This window comes from Notamacropus eugenii, chromosome X (assembly GCF_028372415.1).
Source record: "Notamacropus eugenii isolate mMacEug1 chromosome X, mMacEug1.pri_v2, whole genome shotgun sequence".
In the NCBI taxonomy this organism is placed as follows: Eukaryota; Metazoa; Chordata; class Mammalia; order Diprotodontia; family Macropodidae; genus Notamacropus; species Notamacropus eugenii.
In genome coordinates, this window is record NC_092879.1 from 98,733,851 (window position 1) to 98,759,127 (window position 25,277).

Sequence of the window (25,277 nt, forward strand, 5' to 3'; positions counted from 1 at the left end):
TTCATGTCTTTTGAAAGAGGTGAAAAAGAACAAGTCCTCTAATTGTAATTTCTTCTCCTCTCCCCCTCCAACTTCTCCTATAAGGAGAGAGGATGATAAATAAATAAACCTATTACAGTAGAAAGACTCTGTTCTCCTTCCTCTCCCTCTCCATGAAATGAAGGTGATAGGAGTTGAGGGACTGAGATGGAGGTGTTAGGTCAACGATGTAAATACCCAAGTCACTAAGTTACTAATAAATCAACAAACATTTATTAAGCACTGACTATGCTCAACATGCTAAGCACTGGGATTAAAATGAAAAAAAGAAACTGTTATTGAATTCTGGACAAAGGGAAGAAAAGGGGGCAGTGGATCAGAAGCAGATCCCTAGATCAATCACATATTCTTCTCTTTTACTGCCCTATTTGCACAGAGGTAGAGTGAGGGGAGAGGAAAAAAGTATAAAAGGATGGAATAGAGAGAAATATATAATTAACAATGAATAACCATGAATGGAATGAACTCACCCATAAAACAGAAAACAACCAAATGTATTGTTTACAAGAAACACACCTGAAAGAGATTCACACAGAGTTTTAAAATAAAGGGAGGCAGCAGAATGTTATCATGCTTCAGGTGACCTCAAAAAAGCAGAAAAAGCAATTGGTGCTATTTTAGACAAGACAACAGTAAAAAAAGATGATTAGAAGATATAATATGGAAACTATGTTTAACGGTACCATAGATAGCAAATTATACACACACGCACACACACACACACACACACACACACACACATACAGGCATAGCTTCTAAATATAAGGTTTATTTCTTTACAGGGAGAAATAGTAAAACCGTAATAATGGAGACCCCTATTTACCTCTTTTAGACCTAGACCAAAAAATCTTGAATTTAAAAAACATGTATTTTAACAAATGTTTCAATATAATTGGCTTTCTTTGTAACTTTATGTATTTATTTTATGCATTTAAAAACAATATTCTGAGAAGAGGCCAAGAAGCTTCACCAGACTGCCAAAGGAGTCCATCTCTCTCTGTCTCTCTCTCTCTCTCTCTCTCTCTCACACACACACACACACACACACATTTAGGGACCCCTATTCAATCGTTTCAGTTGTGTCTGACTCTTTGTAACCCCATTTGGGGTTTTCTTGACAAAGATACTGGAGTGGTTTGCCACTTTCTTCTCCAGATCATTTTACAGATGAGGAAACTGAGGCAAACAGGGTTAAATGATTTGCCCAGGGTCACACAGCTAGTAATATGTGCAGCCAGATTTGAACTCAGGTCTTCCTGACTCCAGGCCTGACACTCTATCCACTACACCACCCAGCTTCCCGAAGAACCCCAGACCTAAAGACAAATCTAACAAAAAGATAAACAAGTTAATGACCCGAGTAGAATTTTAGAAAATTTTAATATAATAGACCTGGTGATTGTTGAATGGGAGGAGAAAGGAGTATACACATTCTCAGCTATGTATGGTACCTTTACAACAACTTACCATATATTAAGGCATAAAACCTCACAAAGGCAGAAAAAGTAAACACATCTCAATGCCCATGATGCAATAAAATATATATTCGATAAAGGGCCTTTAAAGAAAAGATTAAAAATTAATTGGAGAATAATTTCATCCTAAAGACTTAGTCAAATCATAATAGATAGATTTCATCAAAGAAATGACAATGAGACAATATGCCAAAACTTTTGAAATGCAGCCCAAGGGAAAAATGGATATTTTCTAAATCCTTTTATCAACAAAGGAGAAAAAGAACATCAATAAAGTATGTAACTAAAAAAAATAGAAAAGCAATAATTTTTTTTTAAAAAGCCAACTACATGCCAGAACAGAAAATTCTAAAAAAAAAACCAAAGAAGAGATTAACTAAATTCAAAGCATAAATAATTGACAAAACTAAGAACTACTTTTAAAAAACCTAACAAAATAAATAGCTAATCTGTTTTAAAAAAAACAAAAAGAGAAACACAAATTATCAGATTTTTTTCCAATTATATACCAACAAAATGAAACTTAGATGAAATAGATTCATACTTATAAAAGTATAAAATTCCCTGGGTAAAAAAAAAGCCATAAAGAATTGAAATAATCCAATTTCAGAAAAAGAAATTGAACAAACCACAAACTGAACTCCCAAAGAAAAAAGCCCCAGGACCAGATGGATTTACAAATGAATTCTATCAAACATTCAGAGAATAATTAATTCCAATACCATATAAACTAAAAAACAAAAGGAAAAAAAGGATCTTACCAAATTCCTTCTATGATACAAATATGGTCTTGAAACCTACATCTGGAAGTTACAAAGCAGAAAAACAAAACCATAGACCAACATCTGTATGAATATTGATATAAATATATTAAATAAAATATCAGCACAGCGTCTACAACAACATATTTAATAAACTGTACATTAGGGCTAGATTGGGTTGTACCAGGAGAATAGGGTTGGTTCATTATAAGAAAAATTATAAACACAATAGTCTATATTAATAAAAATAATGAAAAATTATATATCAATAGAGTTTTGTCAACAATTTTGATAAAATACAATGCCATTTCTGTTCAAATTAAAAGTATAGGAATAAGTGCACCATTCCATGAGATGGGAAACAATATCCAGCTAAAACCAAGGGTCAACATTATATGTCAATTACATGGAAAGACTTTGTAATATGAGCAACTACAAAACCAAGATATTTATTATCCCCATTGTTAGTGGATAGAGTTTTTCAGAATGTTAGAGCAATAACACAAGAAAAGGAAACTAAGGGAATAAGCCGATGTAAAGAGTAGCCAAAACCATTGCTCTTTGTAGATATGGTATTCTATTTGGAGGGGTTATGGAAATACGCCATTGCATTGTTGGTGGAACTGTCAGTATAACTATTTTATAAGCAATTTGAGATTATGCAAATGGAGTGGCTAAAGTGTCCATAATTTCAGTGCTAGACATGTATCCCAAGGAGGTCATTTCCAAAAAGAAAGTCCCCAAATACACCAAAATATTTAGAGCAGCACTTTTTTGTGGTAGCAAAGAAATGGAAAGAAAGTAGATGTCCATCAAATGGGGACTAAGCAAATTGTAATACGTGAATTATAATGGAACATTACAGTGCTATGAAAAATGATATGATGAAGACAGAGAAACATGGAAAGACTTACGATAACCGGTCAGAATGAAGTCAGCAGAGCACTCCCCTCAGAACCAGTTTCTTCCTCTGTAAAAAGGGGAAACCGAGTTAAATGCAAATAACAAGGTTGGCCCAGATGACCTCTAAGGTTCCTTTCCATTCTAAATCCTATAATCTTTAAAATGCTACAGTTCTAGGATTCTTATTGACTTGAGAGTTAAGGTCACATAACTAAAATCTATGACTGCCAAGAGAAGGGAAATGTTTGTTTCAATGTGCCCCCACAAAGCTCTGAAAACCTCCAAGTCAGTTCCAGATCTGAATGCTTTTTTGAAGGCTACTCCTGATTGGGGTTTTGATGTGTAGTGGCAACAGGGCTACCTCCAACCTGGCCCTCTCTATATATAAAACAGATTCAGTTTCCTGGAGTTTAACTAGTACATACAATTGAAGAAACTTCTGGTAATTGTTCTGACATCTACAATTAGAGATTTACCTCCACAGAGACTGATTGGTGTCCCTGTTCTGAGGCAGCAGCTTTCCTGGGGCTTTCTCACACCATAACTCAAATTGATATTAGAGTGTCCCCAAAAATGCAGCTGTCAGTGAGAACTGTCTACAAATGGAGAGAGCTGAGAAGGAGCCCAAAGGTCTTCTTGCTGTGTGCTACATATACATATACATATATATATATATAGTCAACCCTTATTGATTGGGACCAATTCAAACTCAACTTTTCTGAAATCACACTTCTATACCCCCTCAACCCAAGCCTTTTCCTGACTGCCCCCATTACTGCCAACAATGTCACTCAGTCTGAGAAAGTAGTCACCCTTGGTACTCCTTCCAAAGGACCCTTGCATCCAGTCACCACCTCCCTCTGCAATCTCTCCCACATCCAGCCACCTCTTCTTTTCCACCCTCATTCCATGGACCCCATTACCTTTTCTCCAGACACTAGAGCAATCAATCAATCCATCATGAATATGCCACCATACAAAACTTCCCAAAACAGAACGTGGATCATCCCCTTTGTCAATCAATAACTTTAGTAGCTCTTCATTGGTTCCTGAAAGAAGTGCAGATTTCTCCATCTGGATCTCAAGAGGTTTGTTTTTATTTGGCAGTGGGGATGGGGAAGGGGAAAGCAACCGGTCTTTCAAGTTTTGCCTCACTCCTGTGATTTTCCCACAAGAAGTCAAGCATTTCAAGGGAAATAATTACAAAAGAGTGGGCACGAAGGAGGCCTGTCTTCATCAGATCTCAGAATATTCTCTAACGTCATAATCATCAGAAGTGTTTGGTCTAAGAGTCAAGAAGGCAGCCGCATTGGGTACAAAATGGATACACCATTTACAGACACGGCATTCAATGCTACTAGCCAAGAGTTTGAGAAATCAAAAGTTTCTCCCCTGTCACTGGGGAGGAGGGCTCTCTCTTAGACTGAGAGCTCCTCATGGGGCCCTCTTTGTGTCTTCAGTGCTTCCAACAGTGCCTAGCGCAAAGGGGCCACTCAAGAAATGCTAATTGACTATGATAAAACTATTTGAAAAAAAAAACCCAGCAATGGGACAGAAAATACCTTCAGATAGGATGGCTGGCAGTCTGACTGGAGAAACATCGGATGCCACAATAAGCTCCCAATGAATGCATGACCTACATCTCAAAGATCACATCCCAAAATAGAAAAGAAAGGAAGGAAATGCTTTTCACATCTGTGGAGAAGGGAAAGGTTCATAACTAAACAAAGATTAGAAAGTCCCACAGAAGTGGACAATTTTCATCATGACAAAAACAGAAGGGAGGCACAAACACACATGGGAATGGACACACGCACAAATGGGAAACACTCAAGGACAGATTGCAGTGTGTACCCAGAAATGGAATACAGGGTACAGAGAAAAACAAGGCTTACCCCCCAAAAAGCAAGGTTATACCCCAAAACGAAAGGGAGACACGGGGATGGAAACAAAGAGAGCACACCCACCAAAACTGGAGATACTCATCTGGATGAGTATGGACATGGAACAGAAACACAGAGACAAAAGGGGAACACACACAGGGAATACACAAATCCAGGAGGGGAAACACACGCATAGATGTGAAGGGACAAACTGATAGCCTGGGACACACACTTACAAACAAAGGGGGCCACAAAAAATGGGGGGAACACACTGAGAGAACAAGAAACAGCATGATTTAGAATCACAACCAAACAGGGCATACACAAATGTAGAGGAGACAGAAACATAGCCTGATACGTGGATATGGAAACGTGAACCAATGAGAAAAGTGACATATGGGAGATAGGGGACACATGGACAGAAGGGAACACACGGACAAGTGGGGACAAATGGACAGAAGGGATATAAAAACAGATAAGAGACACACGGACATGTGGGGACACACAGACAGACAGGGACACACGGACAGACAGATGACACAGAAAGACAGATGGGGACACATGTACAGACAGACGAAGGACACACTGACAGATGGGGACAGACAGACAGATGGGGACATATGGACAGACAGGTGGTAGATACATGGACAGATGGAGACACACAGACAGATGTGGACACATGGAGAGACAGATAGGGACCCATGGAAAGACAGATAGGTGGGAACACACAGACAGACAGTTGAGAACACATGGACAGAGGAGGACACACAGACAGACAGGTGGGGACACACAGACAAGTGGGGACACATGGACAGATGGGGACACATGGACAGATGGGGACAGACAGACAGATTGATGGGGACACACAGATAAGTGGGGACACACGAACAGACAGATGGGGACACACAGACAGACAGATGGGGACACACGGACAGATGGGGACACACAGACAGACGGGGACACACAGACAGGCAGGGACACATGGACAGGCAGATGGGGACACACAGACAGACAGGTAGTGGATACATGGACAGATGAAGACACATGGACAGACATATAGGGACACATGGACAGATAGATGGGGACACACAGACAGATGGGGACACAGACAGACAGATGGGGACATACAGACAGACAGATGGGGACACACAGACAGACAGATAGGGACACACAGACAGACAGGTGGGGACACACAGACAGACAAGTGGAAACACACAGACAGATGAGGACACAGTGACAGATGGGGACACACAGACAGGTGGGGACACGGATAGACAGATGGGGACACACAGATAGACAGATGGGGACACACAGACAGACAGGTAGTGGATACATGGACAGATGGAGACACACAGACAGACAGATGGGGGACACACGGACAGATGGGAACACACAGACAGACAGATGGGGGGACACAGACAGACAGATAGGGACACACGGACAGACAGGTGGGACACACAGACAGATGGGGATACACGGACAGATGGGAACACACAGACAGACAGATGGGGGGCACATGGACAGATGGGGACAGACAGACAGACAGATGGGGGCACATGGACAGATGGGGACAGACAGACAGATGGGGCCACATGGACAGACAGATGGGGACACATGGACAGACAGATGGGGACAGACAGACAGACAGATAGGGACACACAGACAGACAGGTGGGGACACACAGACAGACAAGTGGGAACACATAGACAGGTGGGGACACATGGACAGACAGGTGGGGACACATGGATAGACAGATGGGGACACACATATAGACAGATGGGGACACACGGACAGACAGATGGGGGACACACGGACAGATGGGGGGCATATGGACAGATGGCGATTCACAGACAGACAGATGGGGACACATGGACAGATGGGGACACACAGACAGACAGATGGGGGACACATGGACAGATGGGGATTCACAGACAGACAGATGGGGATACATACAGACAAATGGGGATACACAGACAGATGGGGGACACATGGACAGATGAGGACACACAGATGAGGGACACATGGATAGATGGGACAGACAGACAGATAGGTGGGGACACACATACAGATGGTGACAGACAGATGGGGACACATGGACAGACAGATGGGGTCACACAGACAGGTGGGGACCCGCAGACAGATGGGGACACAGACAGACAGGTGGGGACAGACAGACAGATGGGGACGCAAGGACAGACAGGTGGGGACACGTAGACAGGTGAGGACCCAAAGACAAATGGAGATACACAGACAGATGGGGGCACACAGACAGATGGGGAACACATGGACAGACAGGTGGGGAATACACGGACAGATGGGGACACAGGGACAGAAGGGGATATACAGATAGGAGACCCACGGACATGTGAGGACGCACAGACAGGGGACACACGCTTACTGGAAACTCCCTGCTGTGCTGCTCAGGAACACCAGCTATGACCAGAAGTTGTATGCTGAGTGGGGTCCTCCTAGTGTTCTCCTCAGGGACTTGTTTTGTGGGGCTCACTGTAGCCAGGACTTATCTGTTTGGGAGGGACTCCCTGCTGTGTTGTTGAGGGGCTTATAGGGGTATCAGATGACGTCTGCTGGGGCAGCGCGGGAGGCGGGGGGGGGGGGGGGGGAGGGGAGGGGAACAAGTCCCTGCTATGCTGTTCAGGGATCAACAGAAATTGGTAGGACCCACAGACAGGGGAATAGCACTGTGAGAACACAGAAACCCAAGGGAGAGGACCCACAGAGGTGATGAGATCTATGGGGACCTGCCTGTTGCCCGGCCTACCCCACTCTGATCACAGTGAAGGGACCATAGAAACCACTTGGTCCAACCCTCTTTCTATAGTAGGAGACCCAGGGTTTTACCAACACCAAGACTGAGAAACCCCAGTGTTTGCTCCTGCTTGAATCTTGTGAGCTTTTACAATGTTGTCCTGAGCTAGAAATGGTTGCCTAGAGCACTTGCTAGGCGAGAGAACTTTTAAGAAAAGTATTTAGTATTTGTATTTCTAGGTATGAGTTCTCATTACCAGAATGGCCAACATGAAGGATGTGCAAAGAGTAACGAGAAATGATGCAGAAGCCCAAAAGTAGAACGCAAAGAAACGTTCCCGCTGAACTCACCAGTGCCAAGGAAGAAAACCGGGATGGCTGGAGAGGACAAGTGGGCGCTTCCCGGAATGGCACCGGAAGGTTGCGTTTTGCTGAATTGGATATGGGACTCGGGATGTTAGTTTGGGGGGTGAGGGGAGAGGTGGAGGCTGTGATTAAGCGTTTTAAAGACGGGGCACCCCCACGGGCATTCCCTGGGACAGAGGTTATCGCAGGCCCCGGAGCAGTAGCCCTCTCCTCTAGTCTCATTCACTGTCCTTGGGTGTCCACAAGTGATAGCTTGCTTTCTTCGCCAGGCCCCCCTCTCAAGGGAAGGTATCTGAGGGTACGAACTCTTTTGTAACCCCCTTCCTCCCTAATCCCCACCTCGCCCCGCCTCCCCATCTTTTCTCCCCACCCCCGCTCCCCCACCTTCCCAACTCTCCTCCGAGCTTCCTCAACCCCACCCTGCTTTCGCCACCTCCCCACTCCCTCCTCTACAACTCCCCAATCCCCCTCCCCGCTTCTTTCACTCCCTCCCCCACCCCTGTGCCCCTCTTCTGTGTGAGAAAGGTCCGAGAAAAAGGTCGACACTGAAACAGACACAGACACAGATTCGACACGGCCGCCCATCTACACACCGCTGCAGGGGCAAGTTTTATTTCGAAGCCGCGTCGGCTCAGCCGGCACTCGCCGCAGATGAGGTGGAAGTGGGTGTGGCTGACCGACTAATCTTCGATGAACTCCTCGGCGAGGGTCCGATTGTGTCCATTGAGCAGAATGATGGTGAACAGCACCAGCACTTCGAACAAGATGCCAAGGAAGGGCCAGAACGCGGACAGTCGTCTGCGCACCTTGAGCATGACCACGGCGGCATGGTAGCCCTCGCTGTTGGTGCCAACGCAGATGTATTGGCCCGAGTCCTTGGACGTGTCTACATGACGGAGAAGCAACTCGCTGCGGTGGGCGCTCTCGATGATGAAGACCCGCTGTCCGTTGCTGTTGAGCAGGAGCACGTAGTCCTCCATCGGGTAGTACCGATACCACTTCCAGGAGTCGATGGAAGGATACGAGTAGCTCTCGCACACGAGGATCACCTCTTCGCCCTCCAGGGCGTACTCCGTCCTGGGGTTAGCGAACACTTTGGGCCTCTCCTTCTCGCGCCGCGATGTATTCTGGCCGGTCACCTTACTCGGGAAAACGCGCTGGTCATTTCCGTTCTGGTCCTCCGTAAACCCCTTGAGCTCTCCGCGCCCGGACGTGTGGGTCAGATCTCCCTGGAACTGCGCCTCTTCCTCTGTCTGGTTCAGGGTGCAGGTGGGGTGCAGCTGGGGCTCGGGCTTGGCCACGGTCACGGTTTTCCAAAGGGCAAGCAGCAGGACAGTCAGGAGAGCAGCCTTCTGCAACTTGCCCAGTAGGGCGAAACCCATTGCCCCGGCGACCTTTCCGACAGGCTTTAGTGTGGCTTCCTCCTTCTCCTCGCTCCCACCTGTCTCCCGCGCACCTCCCTGCGGCCGCCTCCCTCAGCCGCCTCCCTCACCCTGATGATCAGGTTGTCCAGGCGTTGCTATGAGGCTGGCTCTGGAGCCCAAATGAATAGTGCGATGACGTCACAATTAGCCCTCAAGTCATCGAGACCCCATACAACTTCCCGCGCCCTGCCAGCTCTTGCATAAGTTAAAGAGCTACTTTCGTGTCCAACTCTTTGTAACTCCATTTAGAGTTTTCTTGGCAAAGATACTGGAGTGGTTTGCGATTTCCTTCTCCAGCTCATTTTACAGAGGAGGAAACTGAGGCAAACAGGGTTTAGTGACTTGCCCAGGGTCACCGACTTGCACCCAGGAAGATGAGCCTTCCTGTCTCCAGAGCTGGGCACAATAAAGAGCTCCATAGTACCTTAAACACAGCCTCCACAGCCAATCCCCATCTCCAGCTGGGTTGCCTTCCTCTGCACTCTCCACCTGGGACCAACATTATTTTTCATTTGGGGTTTCCTCTGGTGACTAGGGCCATTTTACTGGCTTTCAACTGAAACCTGTCTCTTCCTACATTCCCAGCATTGCCAACACCACATTTTCCCCATTGTTTGGGGAAGATTTGGTTGGTCCCAAGGTCCCTTACTTCCTTTTCACTAAAGCAGGCCCAAATGATCTGCTTGGGCCAGTAGCACCTACTAAGGCTAAGTACATTACATCTAATGGCCTGATTTTCTGAAATGATATTTGGGGTTACTGAAATCACTGAAGGTCCAAAAGGGAGGGAGGGCTGAGTCATCTTGGTTTTCTCCTGTTATTAAGAGCCCTGGAAGGGGAGGAGGGCACTTCTGAGTCATTACAGCACCCTTGGGAGATGATTCACTTCACTCACTACCTGAGTGCCTTTAGGAATATCACTCAGTTTCTCTGGGTCTCAGCTTCCCCATCGGTAAAATTGAGTGAAGGTCCTTCAGGCCCTGACTCCTGGTGTACTGGGCACTGAGGGTGGGGAGGGACAAAGGTATAAGAGCTCAGTCTAGTAGAGGGAGGAAAAACTAGATTATAATACAAAAGAGAGCATGGAGGAGGTCAGAGTGCGAAAATTCTAGGCACAAGGAAATAGTGTTCGCTAGGGCCAAAAGGAGAGGATGCAGGATGTGTATAGGGCATGGCAAGTAGCTCACTTCAGGAAATTGGATGAGAGACCTGGTCAAGCCATGGCTAATTTGGGGGCATGCCATCCCCAGCCCCCAGGCCCAGCCCCTGATCTAGTTTGACTTTTTCCTTTGGAGTCTGTGGGGAGAGAAGTAAAGGATGCCAGTGGGCAACAGCAGCTACAAGGCTGGCCTCAGGCCATATCTGTACATCTCCAGGGCCCCTGGGCAGCCTAGAAGGTCGTCCCAAGGTCTTCCCTTGGATACTTTCTCTGATCACACGGTGGGGGTGATGAAGTTCCGATTTCAAAGTCAGGCAAGCACAAAGCTTCTGAATTCCAGCAGTCCAAAGGAAACTAGCAATCAATAGATGTCCCACTCAGATGGTTTTGGGAAACCATCCAGAGTGTGAGCAAGGCATCTTCCCCACAGGGGCCAACACCTCTTGGACAACTTTCCTTTGCCTGAGGCTTCCTAAGTGGCAGAAGGCCTCAAGTCCCCTGCAGTGTTAGGAGGGGTGGGGTGAGGTACTACAGGGACTGTGGCACTGCCCAGGCTGCAACCACTTACCTGCTTAGCTGGGGCTGTGTTTATTCAGTTCAAATGGTGCTGAAATGGCCCAGTGGAGAGAAAGCTGCCTATAGGGCCAAAGGCCCAGGGACCAAATGGTGGCTCCCCAGCAAGCATGGGCTAGTCATGGGCTCTCCTGTGGACCAGAACACTTCCAGCTTGATCCCTTCCAGCTTGACTTCTATGACCATGGTAGTCATCCTGGCATCTACCATAGAATCATGGTAGCTCAAAGCACCTTTCTGACCCTTAGGTTTCCTCTCCTGTGGAATGAGCATATTAGCTCCCTGCTGCTGCAAGGCTCAAATGAGACAAGGGCCCAAAGCATCTCAAAAACCCATAGTGCCAAATGAAAGGAAGGTGTGAAGGGCTATGCATGTGGTCAGGGGTGAGGGATCTGACCAAGAGCATCACCCAGCGGGTGTTGAAAAGAATATGCAGTCTAGATTTATTAACAGACAAATCCAATAGAAATGATGGCCAGCAAGAGGAGGGGAACCAGTCCTTCACCAACCCTTACTCTATCAATCCTCTCCCTACCCCCCACCCTCCCCATACCTTTTGGCAGTTAGTCCTGTAAACAGTCAAAACCCTGTGACTCCCTAGCTAATATGCAGGTCCTCCCTTTCCATACAGATAAGAATGGCTCCCTATCAGGTCAACAACCTGCTCCCAACAGCTCTGCTCCTCACACAGCCTTGTTAGGGACCTGGGATGGAGGAGGCAGTGGGAGCTGGGGGTGGGGACCTGAGATGGAAGGGAGGAGTGGGGGCTGGGAAGGGAGAGGAAGTATTGTCCCTGAAAGGGAAAGAGTGTGTGGGGGGGGGTGGGGGGGTGGGAGGGGCGGGGTATCTGTAGCCAGGCCCAACTGTAGGGCCTAGTTTCATCTGGCAGTGATAAGCTATATGGATCCCTGAATTCCAGCCCCATCCCCACTCCTAGCCAACCCTTTCACTGTGACCTCCTCTGGCCTTTGGTTCAGGTAGCAAAGGGTCCCAAGGTCAGGAGTGATCCTGGTAGAGCTCCCTTGTGTGGCATCAGGGCCACAGACTAGTCTTCCATCCTGAGGTGGGGGTGGGGGGGGGAGGCGTCACATCTCCTAGGGGAAGCAGTAAGCTCTCTTTCCCTTGGGCTAGACCAGGAAGAGAGGGATGCTGTCTGGCCCCAAGGTCCCCTCCAGGGGAGCTGGCCCCCCACTTTTTTCCTAGGGTCAATATTTCCAGGAACCAGAGCTGAAATGCTCTGGGGACCCTTTCTAGATCCCTTGCTTCCTCGAAGATGTCTGAAATTAGTAAAGAGACATCTAAGGGTAAATCCTGGAGTAGGGGGCAAGGAGGGAGCAGGGCAGGGAACTGGCCTTTCTGTACCTGGGCTCCTTCCAATCCACATTCTTAGAGCTGCTCACCTTTGTCCTGTAGAAGGAAGTGTATTTTCTGGCCTGGTATCACTAGCTAGGTCAACTAGAGAGACTCATAGGACTTCGTCCTCCCAACCCCATCACCCCAATGCCTAGAGTCCTTTGTTCAACCTTCTCTTCAGATCACAGAGGTTCTATACTCCTGAGGCTTCCCCCCTGCCCCATCAGTCTGCCTCCTCCCTAGAAAACAATGAGGACACAGTGCTCAGAACACCCCCCCAAGAGCAGCTCCCCTCCCCCCCAACTACCACCTAGGCAGAAAAGGAAAATCCAGTTCTCTGTCCTTTGGGATCTTTCCAAGCCTCCTTGGGGTAATGGATGAACAAGGCTGGAGTTGGTCCTGTGGTCCCCAGGAAGGTCAGCTGGAGCAAATGCATTAGACAGTTCAATCTTATAAGTCAGTTTCAGAGGAAAAGCTGGCCCCTAACACTCATCAAACTGAGGGCAGAGGCTTCTTACATAGCCAACCGGAAGGCCCCAAAGTAACTCGAGGTGCCATCCGTATCGTCCACAGCCAGGGAAGAGACAGATACCAGGAGCTCATCCCCTGCTTTCAGCTCAAAGAGGCCCCCCTGGTAGATGGCATGGAGGCCATACTCAGCCTCTGGAGACCAGCACTTGGTAGCCACGCCTTTCAGGAGCAGGATGGGCTGGCGGTAAGCTGTCTGTCGGCTAATGCACTGGACCAGCTGCTGGCTTGTGGGCCGGCTCCCTTCAGCCTCAGCTGGATATCGGAAGTAGATCTGAGAATAGACATAGTACTTGCCCCCCTGGCTGACTCTCAGTGCACCTGTCTTGAAGGTGATGTTTTGCAGGTGGGAGAGCAGGCCTCGAGACTCCCAGTTGTGCAGAGGGTAGCGGCAGGACTGGGGCAGCTCCCCAAGGTGATCAAGGTTGTCTAGAGGGAGAAGAATAAGATACAGTTAAACTCAATGAGCAATTATTAAGCACCTATTAGATGAGGAACAAATTGAAAAGACCAGAGACTAGAAACAGGGAGATGAGGCAGGGAGGAAGGCCCCAAGCACAGGGTGGGAAGGGAAATGGATCTGTAGCCTCCTGGCCAATCTCACACAGCCAGACCTCACCAAAGGAATCCCTAGTAGCCCACACCATACAGGTGGGCATCCAGCCTTCGCTTGAAGACCCCCAGAGAGAGGAAAGCCACTCATGTTACCACATTACCAAGCTCTGCCTCAACCTCCCTCTCTGCAATTACCAACACCTCCCCCCATCTCCTCCCCCCCAGATAGAGGAAGAGGCACACTCAGAGAAGGGTAAATGTCTTACTCAAGGTCACACAGTTACGAAATTTGCTTTTTCTTCAATCTCCCCCATCAAGCTAGGGCTGGGCCAATCACTGGATACATAGTAAATACTGATTGGCTAAGACCCTCACATCACTTAGATAGAAGGGGAGGAGAGTACAGTGGTATACTCCTAAGCCAGTATGCTGTCCTTCTGTGTTCTTTCAGCAGGGGATAAGTGAAGGCCTGCTGTGGTTCTAGGGCCCATTCTTAGTTTCCTGAGGACCATGGTGGTCCTGAGTGCAAGGATGATAGGTCTCTGGGTGGATCTGGGTCTGCACTTACCTGAACTGGCAGCAGTGTAGGGGATGAGGGTGACATGGGCTGAGGGCTGAGCTCCTATGGAGAAGGGGTGTGTCATTGGTGGCTGCCCCTCCACACCTGGAGAGGTACTCGTCAAACCTACAGAAAAAAGCAAATGAGAAAAAGCTGGAGGAGAAAGGGGGGAGGTTGCTTGTGATACACTCCCATCCCCCACCCCAGACCTCAAGGCCAAGGCCAAGAGGATGGCTTTCCCCTCTCTCACTCCCTTCTTCAGATTGGGCAGGAGGAGTTATGAACAGCCAAAACACAAAGGGGGGGGGGGGGAGAAAGAGGAAGAGAAAGATGAGGAAGAGAGAGAGACAGAGACAGAGCCCTTGCACCAGAATCCAACACCCTTCCCCTTCCTTGTTTGTACTCATAATGCCTGACATGCTTGTCTAGCATTTTACATGACCTTATTTGAATCCTGCACCCACTCTATGAGCTAGGTAACTACTTCCATGCATTATAAGCACCATTTCACAGACATTCCAACTGATGCTCAGAGAAGGTAAGTGACTTGCACAGAGGTCACAGAGCTGTTGAGTATCTAAAGTGGAACTTGGACCTGGCTCTCCCTGACTCCAAGTCCAGTATTCTCTCCCCTGGACTCCCCAAATAGCCTCCTCACCAACAATCTCTCCCCTCTCCAATCCTTCTTTCTTGAGCTGTCTTTGGAAGCCTTCTCTTCCCAGCATTCCTCAGTGCAGGCTCCCTGGCCAACTGTCTAGTTTTCACCCATTTGCCCTTCATTTGCCTAGGCTGTTCCCCATGCTCCCACACAGATATCTTCTCCTCATGTTAGCCACTTGGAATTCTGGGTTTCCTTTAAGACAGCTCAAGCCCCATCTTTCACAAGAATCCCCTCCCCCTCCATTTCCTCCCCCCTACCCTCCCTAACTCCTTGTACCCATTTGGCGGATATTCTGAACATGAATGTCCTGGCAGCCTCAGGCCCCATTAATATGTAAGCTCCCTTATGAGGACTGTTCCATTATCTCTCCTTGTAGCCTCAGCCTCCAGCACAGTGCCTGGCACAAAGTAGGTGCTTAAAAAATGCCTACTGGTTGACTGATTCAAACTCACAAGCTAGTCAGTTTTTATTAAGCACCTACCAGTTCAAAATCACTGTTCTAGACATTTGAAGCAAAGAACTCAGAAGGTCAGAGTTGGTACCACAGTGGATAGAGCGCTGCATCCAGTTAGGGAGACAAGTTCAAATCCAGTCTCAGACACTTTCTAGCTAGGTGACCCTGGTCAAATCACTTAACCTCTGTCTGCCTCAGTTTGCTCCAATGTAAAATGGGGATAAAAATAGCACTTACCTCTCCAGGGTTGTTGTGAGGCTCAAATGAGCAAACATATGTACAGCTGTTTGACAGACTTCCAAGTTCTATGTAAATGCGTGCTGACAATATTATTACTATCTCTCTAAGAGGGCAGGTTCTTAAACAAGCCCTGAGGGAATCAGCTCACCTTTCTGTAAACTCCGGTGGAGAATGTTTTCAGTCACCTGGAAGTAAAAAAGGCAGACGTGAGAAAGGCCTGAGCTGGGAGGTCCAAAGTCAATCAACATTTATTGAGTACCTACTATGTGCCAGGTACATAGGGACAGCTAGGTGGTGCCACAGTGTGCATAGAGCACGAGGCCTGGAGTTGGGAAGACTCATCTCCCTGAGTTCAAATCTGGCCTCAGACACTAGCTGGGTGACCCTGGCAAGTCACTTCACCCTGTCTGCCTCAGTCTCCTCATCTGTAAAATGAGCTGGAGAAGGAAATGGCAAACTACTTTTGTGTCTTTGCCAAGAAAACCCCAAATGGGGTCACAAAGACTCAGATGTGACTGAAAAACAACTCAATAACAACAGTGTTCTGCAACCTGGGGATACCCAGACAAAAACGAAACAGTCCCTGCCTGCTTTCTAAAGGCTTACATTCTAACATTTAAGGGAATACTAGGTAGTTGAGGGAGGGAGGGAGGGAGGGCACAAGCAGCTGTGGGGCTCAAAATAGGCCTCCTGCAGGAAGTGGGCCTTGAGCTGAGTTCTGAAGGAAACCAGGGATTCTAAACGGTTAAAGAGGGAAGGCATTCCAGAGATGAGATGAAGTGTCCTGTGTGAGAAGAGCGGAAAGGCTACTTTGACCAGACCACAGATTGCACAGAGAGTAATACATAGAAAGCCTAGAAAGGTGGCTGAGAGCCAGGTTGTGAAGAGCTGGAAAGGCCGGACAGAGGGTCCTAAAGGTAAGAGGGAGCCAAATGCAGTTTACTGAGGAGAGGTGTGTGTGTGTGTGTGTGTGTGTGTGTGTGTGTGTGACAAAGACAGGCAATCAGACAGTGGGCCAGGTCAGGAGGAAGGCCACTCCCCGAGGCCATGCTCCCCAAAGGCTGCTCACCAAGGTCACATAGGATTTGATGCTACCCATGAGCTTGAGGCACGTCCGGTTGTTGATCAAGTCCTCCAGATTCGGGTTCTCTTGCAGGCTGTTGATCAGCTGGAGGCACTTCAGCTCCTCTGGAATCCCCTGGGCCTGGGTCTTTAACTAAAGAGAGACATACACACCCCAAATTTACTACCTCACTCTCTTGGCAACCAAGATTTCAGCCTAAATTCAAGCCAAGGAGTCCAACCCTGATTTGCCCTTGGCTCGCCACTGTGTGACTTTGGCCAAGTTGTTTAGGGTTAGGGTTCATTCATCTGAAAAACAGGTATATGAATACCTGCCATTGTCAAGGGAAGATGGTTTGGAGAAAGTCTGAAGGAGAAGCCTAAACACCTATTGAATGGAATTGACCCCAACAAGGCTTCAGGCTTCTCAGCAGACCTAAGCTGAGGCAGAATGGTGAAACATCCCTGTCAGCAGCATCCCCCGTCTCCACTCAGTCTGGGGTCCCTACATGGACTGTTTACTAGGACCCGGGCCTTTCCCACCAATCAAAACTCCTCATCCCAAATCCCCCACTCTTAGGGCTGAACTCTCTATGGACCCACTCTCTGCCACTCCCTCCCCCAGGCTACTCTCACACACCCTGACCCCCTACTGCATCGCACGTGGTTCTTCAAGCGTGGTCTGGGGATCCCTGGGACCATTTCAGGGGGTCCAACAAGGTCAAAACTATTTTCATAACATGAAGACATTTTAATTTTCAATACGATAAATATACTGCACATAAAAGTTCTTTGGGGAAGTCTTCGATAAATAAAGGGGTCCTGAGACAAAAAATGTTTGAGAACCGAGGATGATGAGTAGTCTCATGGGTGGGATTCATTTGGAATATTCTAATTTGATTAACTGGGGCACGTTGCCCGGGGCCTCTCTCCCGCCCCTTCCTCTGGGAGCCTGGCTCCAGCTCCTGCCTCCCCTCCATGTGCCTATGACCCCACTTCTCTCCTTGTCCCCCTCATTTGCTTCCTTTCTCCCTCCTCATCTCTGCTGTCCTCCTTCCCTTTCGTTCCCTGGACCAGAGATACAGACTGTCCTCTCCTGGGCTGCTCTCAAGCTTTCTCAGTTCAGGCCATTGTCCCTAATAGGTGCCACCTGCGGGGAGGCCGATCTCAGTTAGCCTTGACTCTTCCCCCAGCAGTGCTATCCTGGTGCCATTAGACCCTGGAGGTAATTGGGGGGAGGCAAGGGGAGGCCTCTCTGAGGCTAAAATAGCTCTCACATGGTCCATGCTTTGGGACCAATTTCCACCCTATCAACAAAGGCATCACAGGATCAGGCCCTGACCTGAGGTAAAAACAAACAAAGAAATAAATAAACAAACGAACAAAAACCCCAAACCATGCATCAAATAAAGCAACAGCTTGGGAGTGCCCAGCACAGACAGCACTGAGCCACGGCAGGACACCGGGCAGGCTTATCCAGGAAGCAGAGACAAGGTCTATGGAACAGCAGCAGTGGCAGCCAGATGGCGGGCAAATCCACCAAGACCTGAAGGTTTGCAAACGGCTTCTCCACTACCTCATTGCAGGCTCACAGTCTCTCAAACAGCCTTTTAATGTTGGGATAAACTGCCCTGGACACCTCAGCACAGGCCCTGCCTGCTCACCCAGCTGGAAGCATCCAATCCGCTGTAGAGAGTTTATGCCCAAAGAAACAGATGTGAGAAAACAGGAACCCCCTGGAGACCAATGAGGAGAACCTAAAAGGTGCAGTTTAGGATTTCAGTCAGAAGGAACTGAAGACATTTCAGCCTGAGAACACTAGAACATTCTTTACTAGCTTCTTTATTTTGGGTTATGTTTAGAGGTAATAAGCCTTAGTGGAAAGGACAGGACCTGGATGCCAATCCTCCCTCTGACTCTGATAAGCTGCAACTGGACCCTGTTCTCCCAGCCTCAATTTCCCCTGTTGCTGTTTTTCAGTTGTGTCTGACTCTTTGGGGTCTTCTTAGCAAGTACGTGTCTGAGGTCACATTTGAACTTAGATCTTCCTGAGGCTAGCAACTCTCTAGCCACTATGCCACCCAGCTACCCTAGGTAAAAAAGAGTTCATTGGCATCTCACAGGGTCTTGTGAGGTCTCAAAGCCCAAAGTGAGCTCTCGATGGCTGGCTTATGGCCCTCCTGCAGCCTCTCTTCATTGTGCTCTCCCTTGGACACCTTCTCTTTGACATCCTTTTATTTTGATGGGTCTCTAATATTCCCCGTCCTGGACTTTCAACTACCAGCTACCTGTGCCTCAGCTCTAGCACTTAAGTGGTGGATGGATGCCTGACTGGCAGGGATGCCTCCAGCAATGGGAAGGAAGACAAAAGGGAAGTAGCTGGAATCCTAATCATGGGCCCAGAGAACATATAATGGCACAAGCTGGCATTGCTCTGGGGTGACTGGGCTGAAATGTTTTTTCTGGTTCCGAGAGGATTCATTCTCAAGGTGGCAGAGGATATATCCAGTGACGACACTGCCAGTAAAACAAGAGGCAACCATCAAACTTATCTTAAAAGACATAAAGTCCTCTGACTTGGATTGGAGTAACATATGAAAACATGTTGAAGAAATGCCATTATTAAGCTGGCAAGAGCCCTTCCCTTGCCCAGAAGCCTAGCCCAGTTCCCAGCTGCAGCCCCAGTTCAGGGCTAGGGGGAAATGAGGACGCAGGGGATCCATATCCTGAGAGCCTCAGAGGGCCACCTCTTCTGTGCCAATTCCAGTCACTGGCTCTTCTACTCCATAACTCAGTGCTCCATAACACTGGCCAAGGTCTGGCCTTCCTCAGCTGAGACCTCCCAGAGACTGAAGAGGCAGTCAGTGGGACATAGTGGGGGAACAGAGATTTTAGAACTGAATTGGCCCTCCAGAGATCATGGGGGTCATTCTTCCAGGCAGATGTTTCCTCCTCCACAAAATGACCACTGATGACACACACAAAGAATTCTGAGACACTCTGGGTTATTACTTCCCCCATTTGACAAATGAAATAACTGCATCCCAGAGTTAGTTTCCTGTCCAGGGTCCTCTGGCTAGTACTAACTAGCTTTCCTGACATACTATATACTTTCCCCTACCCTACAAGGATGCCCTAAACCTCTGGTCAACCTTCAAAAAATGTAACTGTGGAAGACATACACACACCTAGAAAAATTTTACAGGATAATCTTGCCCAACACAATATCCATTCATTTTCCAGATGGGGAAACTGAGCCCCAGAGAGGGGAAGGGCCCTGTAGATTGACAGAGGTGGGATCAGAACCCAGGTTTCCCGAGTCCAAATCAAAGGCACCTTCTGCCACATCACCCCAACTGCCTCCCAAACACTGTACCCAACACCACTCCTGTGCCAACTCCTTGATAGAGCTAGGGGGCTAGAGCTCAGAGCTCTGCTAACAGTTCCTTTGCTCCCAAGGTGCTTTGGGTATATCTGGGCTGTAGTGGACAGAATCCATTGCCTGAGAACAGCCCAAGCCTGCCAGACTATCCCAAGGCAGGACAACAGGATCAGCCTAGTCTTGTGTTCCCAAGTCCCTGATTCTGGAGCCCTTCTGCACCAAGGGACAGCACCCAGAAGTCCAAAGGGATAGGGAGGGAATGCCTCAACTCAGAAATTCAACTGAAGAACCAGAAGCCAGTCAGCTTTTTCCCTCAGGGTAGCTCAGTCTGGAAGACTGTGCTGGGCCTCCTATTGGCTAGGATCAGGGGGTCTTGTACTTCCCTGGCCCCCTCCCTGACCCCTCCCCCACTCTGTGCCCAGTCCAGGTCTTGCAGTCAGGCAGGGTTCCCCAAATGCCAGTGGAATGACTAGTTATGTTCTCCTTCAGCCTGTCTTCTTCTGGAGGGCCAAAGTCTCTCACAGAGCCAGTCAGCTGTATTTGCACATGGCCTAGTAACAAGAAAGATTCCCTGAGGTCAAGAAGACGCCTTCCTTCTTGAACTAGTGAGACAGCCAAAAGACTGGAAGATAGAATGGAGAGAGAGACAGAGACAGAGAGAAAGAGAGAGACAGAGAGAGACAGAGACAAAGACACAGAGACACAGATAGAGACAAACACTCTTTGGTGAGAAGGCAAAAGGCCTGGATTTGGAGTTTGGAAAGGGGCTGGGTTGCAATTCCAGGTCCCCCTTTAAGATGTTCCATCTAGTCTTGGGAGACCCACTTCCAACCTAAAATGGGACAAGTGCTATGAAATTAACAAACCATCCCTTATTGCCAAATATTTACTGATCACCTCCCCACTGAAGAGGTGGCCCAGTAGGTGATGTAGCAGAACTGTACTGGGTTTAAGGACAGAGGGCATGAGGCTGAATCCCAGCTTCCACTCTGTGTGATCTTGGATAAGTTACTTGTTTCTGGGCCTCAAGTTTCCTCATAGACTCAGTGAGCCACAAGGGGCCATTCAACTCTTGATGCTACAACTCTCAGAATCCGGAAGGTCCATTTGGCTTCCAGTGTTTCAGGGACTGAGATGAAGGGAGAAGTGGGCTTTGACTCAAGCTGGACGGATCCGTGCACCCCTCGGTCCCCTGGGCCTAGGCTGTGCCAGTTAGTCATTGGGGAAGCTGACTTAGCAACATTTTGGAAATACCAAATTCTATTGGCCTCTTCGCTATTCAGTCATTTCTGGAAGTACCGCCCCCTCCCCAACTGAACTCTCCCTTGTAATAGAGAAAAAGAATCAACGACTAGTTAAGGGGGACACAGTTGAAGGGCCTCAGTCAGTACCGATTTCCCTTCCTGCTAGTCCCTTCTGAGGTTCTGTCCCACCTGCCCTGTATGCATTATGTATGTACACAGCTGTAACCCTAAATGTGTGAAAGTGAGCTCATCTAGGGGAGGGACCAAACTTTTTCCTTTGTCTGAATTCCCCAGACATAGTACAGTGCTCAGAGCATAGTAGGTGCTTGCTGACTGGGTCAAATCCAAGTATCAATATCTTTTTAAAAATACAAGTAAACCAAGGTGTGAGTGAGGTGGGGTGGGGTAGGGTGGGGTGAGAAAGCCCGTCCTGACATGCCCAGGTCAAAACGGACCCACAAACCAAGTGTCAGGAACTGCAAGCTAAGATTCTGCACTGGCTGTGACCCTGGGCCTGCTCCATTCTGGAAAAGGCAAAACTTGCAGGGGCAGCTCAGGTGGGGCAGGGAGAATAGTCAGAGCCAAGCCTGGGGTAAGGAGGAGCTGTAAGTTCAGATAGAGACAATCAGACTAGGCTGCAAGCGTGTGCCTGGGGGGGCGGGATGGGACAAGGAGGGGGCTGTCTCCCCTCCCTGTCTCCCTCCTTCCCTCACTCTGTAATTTATTTCCAAGATTTCCCAAGAAATCCATCACCATATACCACATGGGGCAAACAGCTGGGATTTGCCAGCCACCCCTTCCCCACCATGCAAAGATCCTGGAGCTGAGTCAAGCTCTGGCTCTGAGCCCTGGCTTTGTGGCTGGCTCAGACAAGCCAGATATCTGCAGACTGGTAGAAAGTTAGGGCTGAAGGGACTTTAGTCTCAGCCGTAAAAGGAGGGAGCCTTGGGGAAGTCAAGTGAGTTGGCCAGATTCCCACAGCCACAGTGGCAGAGGTGGAACAGAACCCAGGTCTCCAAACTCCCTAGGTCTGGCCTCTGTCAAGTGTTCCAGCCTCACAAACCTGGAGTGCAGTGAGGGACCAGTGAGATAATGCAGAGTGCCAATGGTGCAGGGACACAGGTCCTTCCTTGGTGCCTGCTCTGAGAGGGGCAGCAGTGGCAAGGAGGCAGTATTTGCATAGCCAGATCCAGCCACCGTGGGAGAGGAGAGCAAGACAAATGAAAAGAGGGGGAGCGCCTCTCTGGACCCCCAAAGGCTCAGTGGCAGTAGTGAAATTGCCAATGGAAAGTGTTCATCATGACACCAACCAGAATGGCAAACAGAGGCTCCCCTTCCATGGAAGTGTCCCATAGTCACCGGAACAGGCCCCTTTTATATGCTGTGCCACCTGGGTGCCAAACAGCAGCAAATTTAAATAGTCCAGAGACAAATCAGGTTATAAGCTAGGACTCCCAAGGCCACCTTTCCAGTGGGAAAGGAAGTAACAAGGTAAGTCCCTTCTAACCTAGAGGAAAGCCCAGCAGTGGGAAGACCTGGATACCTGCTGGGAATAGGTCACAGATTTAAGTGAGAGGACCATGAGGGAGGATGATCCACAGTACTCTTTTTTTTGCAAAGAAAACTGTAGTGAAGACTTGTGAACCCCTGTAAGAGGAGCTGGTGGTGGTTCCTCTAGGTTAAGTGCCAGATACTAAAGCCCCCCTCCCCACCAGCTTCCACCTATGGGACAATAAGCCCATCAATAAGTAAGAAGTTCCCAAAGTGTATGCAGGCTGATAGCATCAGGAGGTGCCTCAATTGGAAAGGTTATTCTATTTATACTGATAAACAGAGGTAAGCATTTCTCTGCCCAGAAAAGAAATGGGGCAGAGAAACAGCCTCGGAGATATGAGTGCTTCATCTTCCATTTCCTCAGCTTGACCTAGCTCTTCTGAGCTATGGCAACCCTGTGAGACTGGGAGTAAGACAGGCAGCGGAGAGTGAGTGTGGGATTTGGAGTCAAAGAATTTAGGTTCTAATCGTGGCTCTGTCATGATCTATGCAATCTTGGCGAGCCCTCTAATCAAGCTGAGTCTCAGTTTCCCCGGGGGTTAAATGAGGGGGTAGGAACGGGGATTCGAAAAAGGTCAAAGCTCACAGGTGACCCTACAGAGGTGGGGGTAAGGGTATTAAGTGTGGACTCTTTCTGGTCACAGGGGTCCAGGTTTTGCCAGAAGGCACTTCGAATTGGCCAGGCCCGGGACTCGCCCCTGTCTGGCCCCCCTGGCGCCCGTTCCTGCGCTCCTGCCCAGCAAGCTCTCTGCAGCTGCCTCGCTTTTCCACAACATCACTTTTGTTTTTCCACAGTTTTCACAGCAAGCCACCTCCCTTCGTCGCGCGGGCTTCGCTTTCGTTTTCGTTTATAGCCGACGAACCTGCCCTTTGTCCAGGCGCCCAGGTCCTCACGAGCGAGGCTAGGCGCCTTTGGTCCAGGCCAGGAACGCGCGCGGAGGTCACGGCCGCGAGGGACCTGCCCAGGGCCAGCAGGGCAAGTCCGTAAACTGCCAGCAAGCTCTCCCTTCCCAGGCAGCCCAAGGGGTGGGAGAGAAGTGGAACGTGGCCGGGCGACTAGCCTCCACCCACTCCATCCATACGGCTGGAGTCGCCAAACTTCTCAGAAAGCAAAGGAGTCTCAAGGCCGTAGCCTTCGCAGAACTAAGGATTTATGTATGTGCACCGACTAGGTACGAATGTACCAAGATCGAAAAGAAAACAGATCCCTCCCCTGGTACAATTCCCTGTGTAGCTTTTTCCTAACCCGCCCCTTGTTCCAGGGGAGCTCCTCCTTCAAAGACTGAGCGGATAGATCGAGGGGCAAGCACACGTGCCTCGCCTTACCTGTCTGCCGCCAGTGCCTAGGTTTTTTGGAGAAAGGTGGGGGCCACCCACAACCCAACCGAGCTCCCGCCCCGGCTCACCTTGGAAATGGACATGGTGAAATAGACAAAGAGACCAGTGGTGGAGGCGACCTGCAGCGCCAGGATGGCCATAGCCGTGGTGGCAAGCCACATCGGGCTGCAAGACCCAGACCTCCCCTGCATCCTCCTCGGGACCTCGGGATCCTCAGAGGCCCCCATCATGCACGCCGAAGAGTCGCTGCTGTCCGATCGGAAATAATGCTGGGTGGGGGGCGGCAGGCCCATGACCAGGCCAAGGCGGCAGCTGCTGGCGAGCGAGAGGTCGAGTGGGGCAGCCTGTATGTAGGTGGAGAGCCGGGTCCGTAGGTCAGGGAGATGCCAGGGATCCGAAGGAGTAGCCAGAAGCGTCTCCGCCTCTCCAGGGTCCGCCCCCCGACACACCAGCACACAAACACAAAAACAGCCCGGCCCGCAGGCCAGACGAGGGGGAGGGGGGGGGGGGGCGTGGGAGAGCCGGGGAGGAGTTGCCGAGATTGTTTACTAAGTCCTAGGCGGGTCCCAGGAGTTCAACGACTCCCCGCTACTTAGAATGCGGTGGAAAGGTAAACTCTTCTACAGCTAGTCCAGCTCCCAGGGTCCTTTAGGAAAGGTCCGGTTCTTTTGGTCCTTTCCGAGGATTCTGGAAGCTGGTGGAGCCACTGGACCGAGCCCCAGGGGCCTTTGCAGCAGCTGGCATTCTGCTTGGGAAAGCCTGCAGGATTCGTTCGCTCCTTAGCCCTGTGGCACTGCCCAGTGCTTCTCTGGCCATGGCCCGTCGTTCTCTTCCCAACTTCGTCCTTCCTTTATAAACCGATCACACTCGCCTGTCGGGGAAGAGCGTCTGTGCGCTCCTTGAGCCCCAGCTGGGAAGAAGCTCCGCAGTATGTCTGAGCAGCCCTTTCCGCGGACGAGGAGCTGAGGCCAGAAGTTGGGGTTAGGGGGCTTGACTTG

At 49.1% G+C, this 25,277-nt stretch overlaps 1 protein-coding gene across 1 annotated transcript; it reads right to left on the reverse strand.

Annotated features, from left to right (window-relative positions):
* Positions 1–12,794: 12,794 nt before the first annotated feature.
* LOC140515931 (tumor necrosis factor ligand superfamily member 10-like) lies at positions 12,795–24,723 on the reverse strand. Its single transcript, XM_072626778.1, has 5 exons — positions 24,348–24,723; positions 16,769–16,915; positions 15,848–15,884; positions 14,354–14,470; positions 12,795–13,659 (listed from the first exon to the last, which is right to left on the reverse strand). The coding sequence occupies exons 1-5, from the start codon at positions 24,570–24,572 to the stop codon at positions 13,217–13,219; spliced, it is 969 nt and encodes a 322-aa protein (XP_072482879.1). The 5' UTR covers positions 24,573–24,723; the 3' UTR covers positions 12,795–13,216.
* Between the last annotated feature and the right edge of the window lie 554 nt (positions 24,724–25,277).

What these genes read in the sequence shown, in the direction of transcription:
- LOC140515931 (XM_072626778.1), bottom strand. Translation starts at nt 24,572, where the DNA reads ATGGGCCTGCCGCCCCCCACCCAGCATTATTTCCGATCGGACAGCAGC. An exon ending in TCACCATGTCCATTTCCAAG is followed by an intron (nt 16,916 to 24,347) that starts GTGAGCCGGGGC and finishes GTCTCTCTTTAG; the next exon opens with TTAAAGACCCAGGCCCAGGG. An exon ending in TCAAATCCTATGTGACCTTG is followed by an intron (nt 15,885 to 16,768) that starts GTGAGCAGCCTT and finishes TTTTACTTCCAG; the next exon opens with GTGACTGAAAACATTCTCCA.